Below are 13981 nucleotides of genomic sequence, written 5' to 3' on the forward strand. Positions count from 1 at the left end.
CTAACCCTAACCTTAACTCCAAATCTAACCCTAATGTCAACCTTAGCAATAGGGTTAGGATTGAGATTAAGTTTAGGCCTAGGGTTATGGTTGGAATTAGGATTACAGTTAGGGTTATAGGGTTAGGCTTAGGGTTAGGATTACAGTTAGGGTTATAGGTAGGTTTGAACAAAGTAGCCATGAACAAGGCTCAATCATGCACTGGCACATCTGTTTTTAATAGCTAAATATTTTAGCTTTAATGAAATTGTAATAAACTACTCAAGTTTTAGAATACTTTCAGTTGCTTCCAGAATTCATTTTGACAGCTCGATTATGCTTTATCGAATCGTTCTGCTAGTAAGGAAAGATGGAGAGGAATGTGGAGTAACTCCAGACTGGGTGCTGGTAGTAAGCTTGGCTGAGGAGAACCAACAGTAATCTGGGTCTACAGCAGGGGTCTCAAACTCCAGTCCTGGAGGGCCGGAGCCCTACACAGTTTTTGGTTCACCTTCATTTAACACACCTGATTCAACTCCTTGTGCTAATTACCAGACAGCTCTTGAGCGAATCATTTGTGGTGGAACAGGGAAAGAACTAAGCTACACAGGGCTCCGGCCCTCCAGGACTGGAGTTTGAGACCCCTGGTCTACAGCAATGATCTGTCTTTTATGGCCAACAGGGGGTGCCGTTGTGCTGCAGCAGTTAAATGTTAAAGGACCACTGTGCTAGACTGACTCCTTCCCTAATGTACCCCCGGGTTCAGCTGCACAGCAGCAAGTGCTACTCAGCAAATGCTTGGCAGCTACAGGTTCGCCCCAAACCCTAGTAATACCTTTCGGCAAGAAAGCTCACTTAAAACCAGCAACGTTAAAAACGTGGCTGTTTTCATTGGTGAAAATAAAACTCGGCAGAAGTCAATTTGAGTCTCTCTGGATGAACATGATGGGTCAGCAGTAGAGGAAAATGTAATCAGGTGTAGAGCCTGTAAAGACAGACGGCCATCCCCTCAAAGCAGATTATTCCTGTGTACCCGTTCAGCTCCACTGAACCATCCGTACCTATGTGAAAGTCTGCGTTTGAAAAAGGCAATTGGGTCCAGCGATAATCCAGATAAATTGTGATTCCCCCCTCCCCCCAGTCATAATCTTACAGAATTTAAAACTCATTACTGTAGGCTGAGAGTTAAGAAAGTGGCGTCACCCATGATGCAATGCTGTGACCAGCATGATCCCATTACTGAAGTACTCTGGCTCCGAGGTTAGGGCCCTGAGACTGTGGGGACTCTCAAACATGCCATGAAGATGGACAATGGGGGGGGGGGGGGGTTAATGAGTCACAGTCAAGGCTTCCTCCACCCATGTATGGAGAAGCAGCTTCAGAGACTTTGGTACATGTCAGCAACATCATCAGTTTTGGCCCAAATTCATTCCCATAGTTTCTCTAAATCACATTTTTTTCGCCCTTGCCCTTGCTGTAAATGACCATATGCCACTTAGCCGTCATGCTGGAGAGTTCATTAAATATTCAGAGTTACTTTTTATCCTCCAGAGGCAGAAGTGATATAAAGAAGCAGATGGTCTTAAGATACTTGGCATTTCTTAAGCTGGCACCCCTCCCCAAAAAAAAACTTTTAAAAACTCATTATTAGAATCCTATTTAGCCTCACGACGATAGCATCTTATTGAGAGCTGCCAGCTGACATCCGAACATCACTTATAATTGTCTCTCTTTTACAGGAAGTTTTAATAGGGGGAGGTCACTTTTGTTGTACCTATAACCAAGATCTGTTTATTACACTGGTATTTAATCATGTATTGAATAAGGTAAGGGTTTCCTTGCTTACAATAAACATCTATAGCATTGCATAGAGCAGTACTTTTTACCATATTTATCAGAGTCAGTCGCTGTCATCTTTATTTATGTGAAATACTTGCATCCTGGATTATTTATGGTTAAAGCTGCCCAGGTGATCTCCTCTTCAATACCCCAGTGAATTGTGATCCCCATTAAATCACAGTCTCTCTGACGGTCCCTTACACCCCCCCCCCCCACACACACACACACACACACTTTTTAACATTTATTACTTGTCTTAAAGCAACAACGTGCCTCATGCACGCCGGAATCAGTCATTTCCCAGTGGCGGACCACAGCCAAAAAAAGCCAGCATTCAGCAGGCTAGCAGTCTGACCAGCTTGGTTCACAGGCTGAGCTTGCACAAGGGACCACCTTAAATTGCAGAAGCGTGAAACCGGTCACATCACGAGCTGTAGCCTAAACTGCACATGAAGTTCGGTTTTGGCAGTAATGTGATTTTACGCCCCCACTGTTCCTCTCCTGTGCTCCTTCTTGCTGATCGGCGTGGCAGAAGATAATGCTTAATCTCAGACGATGCCATGTCTTTGGATCGCCGTGCCCTTGAAATCTTGGATGGGTGCTCACTGAGATACTGGCTGTTAGCGCTCCATAAACACATGCGTCACAATGGAGTTCCAGCACAGTGCAGATTCACGCCATTTTCTTCCATTACATCAAAACTCCATGAAAACTTTGGGACACCGACATATGAAGAGCTTCATGTAATATGCTGAGCAACGTTAGCCCTCACTGTTTAAGTCTGACATCAACACACCGACGGGCCACCTCTCTCTCTCTGTCTCTCTCTGTTTCTCTCTGTACACGACACCTAAGTGGCAGCACCTGCAGCCCATCCGGCTCTGATCCAGTATCCTGATCAAGCACATCTTCCAACCATGCTCCATGTGGAATAATTAAAACCCGCCACTTCGGAGGGGTACTAGCCTTGACGCTCTGCTTTGGCAAACACTACCCTTCACTTACATATAGACAATCGTACTATCTAGATGCATCACACACCTAAACGCAAACACAAGCATGTTCACATGCCTCGCAGACACAATCCAAGTAGTGATTATCAACACTGAAGTTCAACACTTTGTATCAACACTAACACTTTTTCATTCAGTGTAAATTGCTGTTTTCCCCCATATTCCCTTGTTTGTAAACTTTAATGGAATTGAAGTGCTGCTGCCCCCTGTAGTATATCTAGAATAATTACATGGAGTTTTCTCCTCCAAGCGTTTATGTTCGCTGGCGTTTTGCTTCTCTTCATCTGGGTTTAAGTACAATGGGGATAGCACGCTAATCCATAAGGCTGTTTTACCCAGAAGTCATACAGGAGCTGCTATAAAGTATAAGCCTTCACTCCATAATGAAAAGATGCACTTTGTGGATTTGCATAGATAACCACTCAATTTTCTGAATGCGCCTTTGGGAATCCCTGATAATGCTGGGACCCGGGACTAACCTTTGTGGTACGCAATCTCCATTTCATTTGTACTCATTCAATTGTCAAACTCAAATTTAAGTCTGATGTTCTGAGAAGAGATTTAATACAATTTTTTATATATATGTAAGCCCCAGTCCCATTGTGCAACAGTATGGTGATAAGGAAAGTGTAACGAGAAATCATTTTTAATCACTTTACTGACTTACATTTGAGATTCTGAAGAGGCGCAATGCCTTATGGGATACAGTCGGTAAGAGACAGTTTTATTTATCATTCTGGGGATTAAAGATCAAAGGGACGCCTCTGTCAAAAAATAAAACCTGCTGTCATTTCTAAATGTAGCACGTAACTGGAAAAAAGGAGATATTTAGTGTGTCACAAACACGCACGCACACACACACACACACACACACAAAACATCCATAATGTGCTGAAGTCATTCACCTGTGCTCTGAAATACTGCCAGCAACATTTAACTAACAAACAGCCTGGGAATAACTCACTTGCCCAATATTCTTTAATTTCACTAGGAAGGGGAAATCGAACAATGCCACAGACCAAACTCTGTTCAGGGTTTAAGGGTTATCAATGGAACAGACATCATGCAGGATTACACCCCTGGTAATTCATTAACTGGACCTAGTTCCACTGAAAGACTCCTGGTGAAAATGTGAAACTGTCAACTAAACATTATTCAGGGCTATGCTGAAACCTCAGTAAAAACACATCAGCCGTGTGCATTGCAGCTTACCATACACACATAATAGCTACATAATTTATATTGCTATACATTATTATTTTAAATAATACCCAGGTTCAGTATTACCATATAATGAACAGAAGATATTAAAATTAAAGCAATATAAACGTCTTCCTGCAATTAAAGCAGAGTAGTACTTTCCAAAGCTTAAATTGTGCTTTTTTTTATCATGAAATCTGAATTCAAAACAATTATGCATAACATAAACATGTTAATTTATTCAAACACCGCTGATTTATGCATTAACATTTTTATGGGTAATTAATGGCCTGAACAGTGCGGAATACTGCAGTAATCGAAGAGACTGGATTAATCTGAGTTTCGCCGATAGACACAGTACTCCTGTAGTATCTACTAGATGCTTTTACACAGTCCCTCTGGTCTTGCCCTGGATCTTCACTGTGGTAGTTCATTGACCTTTGACCTCTGCTAGGCATGCAGGGCGTTGGCTCTCTGGATCAGGCGATCGGTGAGCGGGGAGTTGGGTCTGGCTGCATCTCGTTCGGCCAACAGGCACCTAGGGATCGTAGCTTCCATGAGCGTTTACATTGCGAGTGTGACGTTGCAAAGAGAACACGTAACAGGATTAAAAACGTCCATCTTCGCGTTCCGTGACCTACCGCAGATAGACGGAAACTCGGATCATAGCAAAAGATCCACAGACCCCAAATAAAACACGACATGTATATACGTATGGGAAGAGCTTAGTTGTTAAATTACGCACAGTAAGGCATTATCAACATTAAATACAGTGGTAATAAAGTACATTGTACATTATTATACAGTACAGTACTCTCTCAAATGAAAGGGATTCTAACGTTTTAGCCTAATTCTCAAGATGCAATAGAGCAATGAAAAACATAGCATGTCTCAAGGAGTGATGGAGTGATGGAGTGATGACGATCATGCTTTTTATACATTTTTATTACATACACACCGCAATAAAGTGGCAACAAATGCAATCAGCGAGAACGCTAGAGGCAGACGATGAGAGTTCTGTGGGGAAGCGTGGGAATGGTGACAATGGGAGATGAGTCATGTACTGGCAGTCGCTGGGCTGGCAGATCTCACCGTGTTACAGTCTGCACTCACTCGGTGTGCAGTTTGAAACTTATCAACCGTTCATCTCTGGAATTTTCCAGCTTTTTTTTGAATGCCAAGCAAATAACTGAAATTGCGTATATGGGGGAACCATTCTACGTACAGCTGTGGCAAAATCCACTGCAACATAGAACTCAACCAAAGCCTGGCTGCAACATGTATAATCAGATATTCACACAACATCTGTTAAGGTACTCAGCGCCAATGGAGAACTCTACTCGGATGCACACATTGAAAACTGCTTTCTGCAAAAAAATTAATTAGTTGAATCAAATGACGTGCTGACCTGGCCAGTCTTTGGTGATACTCCCTCTCTGACTTCATGGCTGCGTGAATAAGCAGCTGACTGAGAAGATCCCTCTGAAAAGAGCAGCAGGGTCAGTTTGCAATATCCACTCGTCCCTTCATGCTGCGGCTCAATTCTACAACAACTACAAGACAGAAAATAAAACGATCAGAGGCTCATCTGGTTATTTAATGCAGGAAAAGCCCCAGAGGAGCAGCTCCTGAGATCAGAGACCCATCTAGAGACTGTGCCGTCCCATCCAGTGACATCCGCACCACTGCGCCGTTAACTTCATAAAACGGCTTTCAGGCAGCAGGACAATTCAGATCACATTGGCAACAGCCTTTGTTACATTCTCAAGAATATACATGAGCTGAGATCAGCTGTCCTGAGGCCAATGCTAGCTATGCTGTAAAATATTTTGTCCAAGCACTGCATCATACATTTAATTATGGTCTGCATACACTTAACTGTAACAGGTCCAAGGTTAATAAGACAATATCATTCAAGGACAGAACACAATAGGCATGGACAATATGTGAAGGGAACTGGAAGACCAGCGCAGCAGCACAGCAAAGGCGGCAGACGTGAGAAAAATGCTAATTGCTTACCTGCGCATCACTGCCCCCTATCTGGCAGAAGCGGTAGCGAATGGGCCGCAGCAGTTCCACAGCCTGCCCGTAGTTCCCCTGATCGTACTCCATCAGGGCCTGGCACATGGGCAGTGCCAAATCCTTGGCCAGCTGAAGTTGGTGGTTAACTCCCGGTGTCCTGAAAAAGGGGAGCAGGTGAGCCCACGACAGCCTGGGTGATCCTGTCCACACTTCTCTGTCTGATTGGTTAAGGGATGATTGATCATGTAATTAATTAATAAAAATCTATCCACAAAACAGAACATGTCCATTAGCATTTAAATTGATCTCCTAAACAATGTTTTACCGGCCGCAAAAATCTATGCTTCGTTCACAGAATTTCAGTGACTTCAGGATAGCCATTAGAAGTGTTTCTATTCATCCAAAGTGACTCAAGCTTTAATATCTTTATGCAGATAGATGTTTTACTGGAGTCTTCGCTAAAGGGGACTACGGCACAGACTCCATGTAGGACTTCATCTGGCCACCTTCAGGATGTCAGTCTATCCTTTTAAAGGCCGTTTTGATGGTTTTATCCATAGTAAGGGGCAGTGGGTTCCACTCTGTGTCAGAACAGAGGTGAAGGAAGCCTCCCCATTATGGCACTTTTCTGCTGGCATACAGGAACTGAGCCACACCTGAGCTATACCGCAAAGAGAGCCTAGTTGCAGGGTGGTTCCAGCTCAATTTGGTTTTCCACCGCAGACAGATCAGATCGGTAAAGGCATTGCTGGGTTTGGAGAGCGACAGTGATGCAAAATCGAAGAGGCGCTTATTGACTACATGGCGTACATCAGGATTTACTATGTGCTAATTTCCGCCAGGACGTCTCTGAGAATCACCATGTTATGTTAGCATTAAATGCTAGTGGAATTAGCATTCGCTCGCATAAATTTGCATTACGAATTCATTCAGTTCAGCTGTCCTATAGTACTTTTTTTTTTTTAAGTAGGTGGTTGGAAATTTTCAAGCTCCGAGTTTTCAGTAATGTATCAATACAAAGCATTGTGCAATACTACTAATAATAAATATACAGAATATGCCCTTTTTTCCCCTTCAGAAAATCCATGCATATCGATGCAGATCACAGGCATCTCCCTGCATTTAGACCAATTAAATGGCGATGATGCAACCATCGCGGTTTGGCCATGCACGTAAGCAGGGCCATGTCAGTGCGGGTGTAGCTCAGATCTTGGTGGTAGTGGGAAGGCACCATTACAGAGCATCTCTTTGGCCCCCTTCTGGCTATAGCGGGCGGTGCGGTGTCCGGTGTTGCTTACTCCGCCTGCTCCCGCAGGGACTCCAGCAGTTGGCGAGTGGCTCCCTCCTCTCCAGCACCGAGTGACGTCATGAGAAAGTGGAGGTCATTGAAGATCAGCGCGTGGTCCTCCGTGTGCGACTCCGTGACCCGCATCAGCTCCCTCGAGCGCTCCTTCACCGCAACACCTGCCACCACACACGTCCTGCCGTAAAGACCCGATGGCTAACGTCTGCATGACGGCGCTGCGTAGGATGAGCGCATGGTCGTCTCACCCTCCAAGCCCAGCCGGTAGAGCAAGGAGCAGGCGTCCACGGTGTCCAGCATCACCCCAGAGGACAGGCATCGAGTCGCCACCTGCAGGACAGGGGGTCACATTGCATGAAGGACCCCACTGAGCCGGCGACATCATCACAGAGCAGCAGAATAACCCGCACCCTCCCCCCCCCTAAACAAGGAAACATCTCACAGTTGATTTTACTGCAGCCCTGCAAGCAAATCCAAAGGGCCCATCATCTGCAGCATAAGCACTTCTGTGAGCTAGGGGGCACTTACCTGCCCGTCGTATATGCCCAGGGCAGATTCATACTCCCCCTGGGGGTGGAATAAAAAAGCACATCAGGCTACCAGCCCACCAAAGCACTGCGGCAGGAAGATGGCGATCATTAAACCTCTGCATCGTGATGACCCTGGCATTTCCAAGCATCTCTTCTAAAACAAACATCTCACTCTCTGCCTTTGTTATTCACATTGTGGCCCCAGGCTGTGACATTCTTACACGAACCGCGTTTATACATCTTCCCTCTATGTTGAACGTTCTACTTTCATGCAGCAACTGATATCACACCTACCTTTTCAATGAAGTACAAGGCCCAGTGCCAGTAGTTATGGCAGGCAAGCATGTCACAGGCCTGCAAAGCGGGGGAAAGCATATGTTTATGACCTGCAGACATAACTGGGGTAAACAGCCGGCAGGTGCATGCATGTTCTGTAACAATAACCGTTTCCACAACCCAGGTATGCATACAAAACAGCATGCAGCATAGCGGTTAATTATCTGGGCCAGTTAAGAGAGTCACGGGTCCAAATCCCAGCTTGGAAACTTGCCACTGCTTGAATGTAGGACAGCTGGAATTGCAGTGCACCGCTTTTGCCATCTAGTGGTGAGAAGCAGCCATGACGGCAGCGGCAGCATTAATCACAGATGTTCTCAATCTCAAATCAGCAGCTGTGAGAATGTGTAATTATAGAAGGTCACAGCCAGATCGGAAATGGTACAGCAGGCTTACAAGCATCTCTGGTATGATTTCTCTCACTGGAGAGAAAGGATCTTGTCCAAAAGTCAGATTTTTCGCAATGAAATCTCTTTTTAATGAGGACCCCTCCAGCTGCTATGAGTTTTAGATGCACAACAAACTGCTAAAATATTTTGTTATATGAAATATAATGAATGCCTGTGGGAGAAAAAAACATGCCTCTCACCAAATTTCAGTTATGGCATTCCCCCAGATCTGTTTACATCTTCCCTTATTCTGTACTGCCCCTGACTTGATCACACCATTTAACAAGAACTGTTTCATTAATTCCCAACTGTTTATTACTATAATTAAGTCATATCAACCAACCAATAAATGATATATAAAAGAGTTGCTTAAAAAGTCCCAAAATCTCTTTCTCTTTTTAAAAAAAAAACCCAAAAAAACTGACATTCCAGTTTTTTTCTGTATCTTCCATAAACTTCAGGCCCTTGTCAATCTCAGCTCTCATTTCGTGCACATGCGCCATGGAGTGGACACTCCAAGCATCGCCAGGATTTAAGGCCAGGCCCTGGGGGGTGAGAATCAAGAAACAAACAAGCTAAACATCAACTCCCTGCACACCACAGAGGGTCAGGCTCTAACACACACTCACAAGACAAGCTCTACCCACCAGTGACACAGAGTATACACAGCTCTCAACACAGCTCACAACTTGCACTCATTGCATAAGGAAATTGTGCTTACAGTAAGCAATGGCTCCAGTGTGCTGAAGATTTGTTGTTAAAATATTCGATCTATCCATGGTCTACTTGCCTCTTTTGCAACCTTTTCTGCCTGGTCATATAAACGTGTCTCCAGAAGCCCAAAGGAATATAATCCTTTAAGGTAGCTGTCAAGGAGCATGGAGGGAAAAAGCAGTAATGCAATAAAAGCACACAGCAACAGGCCTGAGGAATAAACATGAAGAGAACGGTTTGGAGAAGAAATCTAAGGCCAGACTGATGGAACCCCAGGTCCTACAGAGGATCCTACCTCTTCTTGCTTAAGCTCAAAGCTGCAGGGATTTTAGGAACTGTATCAGCTTGAATCGAAAACTGGTTAATTAACAGACAAGAAGTAGCGAGTAGTTATTAGAAGCACAATGTCACAGTGGGCCCATGTTCATAGTGGGGTACCGCAGGGTTCAGTTTTAGGACCACTATTGTTCCTAATTTACATTAATGATATTGACACCAATACATAAAACAAACTGGTTAAATTTGCAGACGAAACCAAGGTGGGTGGTGTAGCAGATACTGATCTAGCAGCACATAGGCTACAAAGGGATATTGATTTAATTGGCGACTGGGCTGACACCTGGAAGATGAAACTGGACATAGATAAATGTAAGGTACTCCATGCAGGGAGCAGAAATATAAAGTACAGATATTTTATGGATTCCACTGAAATAAAGGTGGTCAATTATGAGAAAGACCTCAGTGTGTATGTTGATGCTTCCATGTCCCACTCTCACCAGTGTGGGGAAGCAATAAAAAAGGCCAATAGGATGTTGGGTTACATCTCTGGGTGTGTGGAGTTTAAGTCAAGGGAGGTGATGTTACATTTATATAATTCCTTAGTAAGACCCCACCTAGGATATTGTGTGCAGGTTTGGTCACCATACCTTAAGAAGGACATTGCTGCCTTGGAAAAGGTTCAACAGAGGGCTACGAGAATGATTCCTGGTCTTATGAGGAGAGGTTAGCTGAGCTGAATCTGTTTAGCCTTGAGCAAAGGAGACTAAGGGGGGACATGATCCATGTATATAAGATTCTAACGGGTCTGGATGCTGTTCAGCCAAATGGCTACTTGAATATTAGTTTAAATACTAGAACTCGTGGCCATAAGTGGAAATTAACGGGAGAACATTTTAAACTGAATTTGAGGAAGCACTTCTTTACACAGAATGTAGTTAGAGTATGGAATAGTCTTCCTGCTAGTATAGCGCAAGCTAAAACCCAGGGTTCCTTTAAATCAGAGCTAGATAAGATTTTAACAACTCTGAGCTATCAGTTCAGTTCTCCCCAAACGAGCTTTATGGTTTGTAAATTTCTCATGTTCTTATGTACCTGTAGAGAGGCATGGAGGGCTTCCAGTGGGGCAGGACCCGGGCCACTGAGTCTCGCATCTGCACCTGATATCCCATGTAGAAGTAGCTATCGTGGGCAAACTTCAGCGCCAGCAGGTCGGTGGGATGCTCCAGCAGGATCTCCTCCCACAAATCGCACGCTTTGGGAAGGCACCTGAGATCGGCAGATTCCCCACCTCCATTAACTGACAAAGAGCAAGTGGAATGTTCCAGAACAAAAATTCATACATGACATGAGCGAGACTAAACAGAATCTGCCATGGAAACATGCTGCAATGTTAGTGCGAGGTTTTTTTTAAGTGTTAAAATGTTACACATTCACATGGCAAGTCTTTGCTCCAAAAACCCGCCACTTTGCGGCTAACTCTGAGAAGCCCCATGTTCCAATCACATGACCACTGACAACTGGGATAAGAACCATGTGACCAGACATCAACGTCCGGCCAATGAGACATTAAAATGAACATGAAGGCGATTTGTGGCTTAAAAGAGCTTTGAAAAGAAGACTTACATGCATTCTTCAGCAAAAAAAGTATAGTCAAATGAATTACACACACTTTAGGAAAACATTTAAATTGAACGTTTGACATTACTACTGTTGGTTTCACTGATAAGGCTGATTAGAGATCTTTAAATAATAAATCCAGGGGAGGTACCAAGATCTTCAGTATGTAAGAAAGCAGATATGAAAAATATATGCAAGAGCCAATGGTGTCCAAAGACATTAACCCAAGTTTCACTGATGGGATGAGGGCTTCCTCACCCCTTGGAGAACATCTCCACAGCGCTGACATGCAATTTCTCTCGGGGAGTAAGGTTTTGGATCTCAGCTAGCTCCATGGTCCTCCTGACGGCGCTGGCCAGCCTTTCGTTCAACAGGACAGAGCTCCCCGTCCCAACCAGCTCCAACCCCGTGCTGATCACATGACCCATCACTGCAGGATTTGGATGGAGCCGAGGTCATGTGACCACACAAACACAAAAATTCAGGATAATGTACAGATTTCCAGGATACTTAAGGTAAGCCATCAGGGTGCAGACATCTCAGAACAGCAATGACGAATATAACCTTATTTTTAACTGAAGGACATCAAGTTGTCTCCTACCAAAGTTTGGGTCGATTTTCTGGACCCTGGAGATACATTCATCTATCCCACCAAGAGTTTTGTCATTGCGCCATGTGACATACTGCAAGCGAAAACAACACAACTCAGACTAATAACCCCAGTTCACAGCAGGATAAAACAGCCATTGCGGCATTTAGCCAAGACACAGTACCTGAGTAAGTATGGCATCGTACATTTTGCACGCCTCATTGCTGGTGGTGGATAGAGGCAGACCTTCTGCCTGCCAGGCCTGTGAAGTCCCACAAGGTGACGTTAATTATTACATTAGGGATTAAATGTAAAGATCACAGGACAGTGTGCATGCGCTGAGTATCTACAAATACTGTAAATGTATTACACTTTGACCCGTTTTGAAAGGTACATTACGAAACATCGGCCCAGGGTTTTGACAAGCCACAACGCACAAAAAAAAATTGCAATAAGTTCATATACCAATGAGTACTGCAGCACTAATCAGCACGTTAGCAAACTATTACATTTATTACTTATTTTCTTAAGACATCAGTTGCAAGTCCAAACTTCTACACTTACTTATTCATTCATGCAGTAAGAAATGTAATATGCTGTCTCATATTACTTCACGCAAAGAATTAAGAGTACAACGGAATAACAACTTTTAAATGTCATGCATTCCGTCAAACTTGACACGAGTTCAGGAAATGATTAATAGTAATATTAATACCCAAAATCCGCGACACGGAGGACCTGCGCACGCCAGTACTGTCTACTAAAGTCACATCGCCATTGTCATAAGTACAAAAGTAAATGTAATGTTTCTGGTATCTACTAAATAGTGTTTTACTTACCCCGCAGTCCCTGAAAGCAGCGGACTCCATAACTGAAGCGGCCCAGGATCAGTCCCGCCCAGAGGGGGCGGCTGGAGAGGAGTAGCGGGGCGGGTTTTGCCAATAGCGTCTGACCGAGCAGAAAGAGGGACGTCTGTAGCCTTGTTTTTCTGTCTGCTCGTCTGCTCTCAGTTCATCAAGCAGCGTGGAAGTCCTGTCTTCTGCTAGCAGTCTAGCATGGCGATTATCCCTGACATGTTCAGTAAATTTGCAGAGCAGCAGTTTCAAAGCTTTTAAAGCTACAATGCAGACAGGAGAATCTGCGACCAGGACATTAAACTTAAAGTCACTGCATTTTAACAAGCGTTCATATCGCCTGTATGACTATAAGACTCTGAAGCCTGGGCCTGTGTGTTTATTCGCGTTTGACTGGGTGGCGCTGCTGCACCTTCTGGGTTGTGGCTTTTCCCTGCTTTCTGTGTCTGGAGTCTCCCGTCGTAGTTACTAACCGCTGTCCAGTTATTAATCAGTATTTAAATTCAGTTCCCCGTATTGTGTGTACACGCACCATGGGATGAACTGGCTCCCCCGTTTAATGTATACCCGTATACTCTGTACTGCCTGGGATCAGGGTTGTCAATTAACTGGCTCCTGTGAGTCTGCACTCTCATTTAAATGTATGTGACGGCTTTATTACCCGGTAAATGGTCTGTAGGGTTTGCAAACGACATCAACGCGTTTGGTGTAGCTAATTTTAGGTCTATAATGGAATAATATAGTTTTGCCGTAAGATTTCTTGCATAGACATGTGAGTCACGCCAGATGCGTGAGAGCTGGCAACGCTGTGGGATACCTGTCACCCTAAGCAAGATAACCGATTAGAAAATGGATGGTACAGTGTTATACTTCGAAACTCGAACTTAATCCGTTCAGAACTCCAGATCGAATCCTAAAAAGTTCGAGTTCTGATCGAATTTTCCCTATAAGAAATAATGGAAAACCAATGAATTGGTTCCCGGCCCCAAAAAAATACACCTAAACGTGTTTTTATTTTTTAGCATTTAAACACAAAATGAACCGGATAAAACAAGAAGAGCATATACTGTACTAAACACATCTAAGCACATTTATCAAAACAGTAATTTGAAAAGTAAGAAAATAAATGTATCAAAACAATGTGTAAAGTTAAAAAAAACAATGTGTCCTGCCCCGATAGTCCGTTCCTTCCGTGTGCCACGCCCCCTCGTTAACCCCGTGTGGAATCCCCGTGTGATCGGCTGTTTCTGATTGTTGTCATTAGTCCTCTGTATTTCGTCCGCGTTTCCCCAGTCTGGTCATTGTATTGTCCGTCTG

General features: G+C 44.0%; 1 protein-coding gene across 3 annotated transcripts; it reads right to left on the minus strand.

Moving 5' to 3' along the window:
• Window positions 1-3791: 3791 nt before the first annotated feature.
• LOC111833247 (tetratricopeptide repeat protein 38) lies at window positions 3792-13024 on the minus strand. 3 transcript variants are annotated; one of them, XM_023791323.2, is made up of 14 exons: window positions 12650-13022; window positions 11995-12072; window positions 11823-11904; window positions 11480-11651; window positions 10697-10870; window positions 9402-9477; window positions 9037-9156; window positions 8181-8240; window positions 7885-7923; window positions 7605-7686; window positions 7352-7517; window positions 6051-6210; window positions 5440-5513; window positions 3792-4569 (listed from the first exon to the last, which is right to left on the minus strand). In XM_023791323.2, exons 1-14 carry the CDS (start codon window positions 12677-12679, stop codon window positions 4482-4484), a joined length of 1401 nt encoding a protein of 466 aa, XP_023647091.2. In that variant the 5' UTR covers window positions 12680-13022; the 3' UTR covers window positions 3792-4481. The 3 variants fall into 3 exon arrangements, with proteins under 3 accessions (XP_023647091.2, XP_023647092.2, XP_072574001.1); XM_023791324.2 differs by lacking the exon at window positions 3792-4569 and having other exon boundaries at window positions 5460-5584; window positions 12650-13024; XM_072717900.1 differs by lacking the exon at window positions 3792-4569 and having other exon boundaries at window positions 5464-5581; window positions 12650-13024.
• Between the last annotated feature and the right edge of the window lie 957 nt (window positions 13025-13981).

The sequence above is a fragment of the Paramormyrops kingsleyae genome, chromosome 1, assembly GCF_048594095.1.
Source record: "Paramormyrops kingsleyae isolate MSU_618 chromosome 1, PKINGS_0.4, whole genome shotgun sequence".
NCBI lineage: Eukaryota > Metazoa > Chordata > Actinopteri > Osteoglossiformes > Mormyridae > Paramormyrops > Paramormyrops kingsleyae.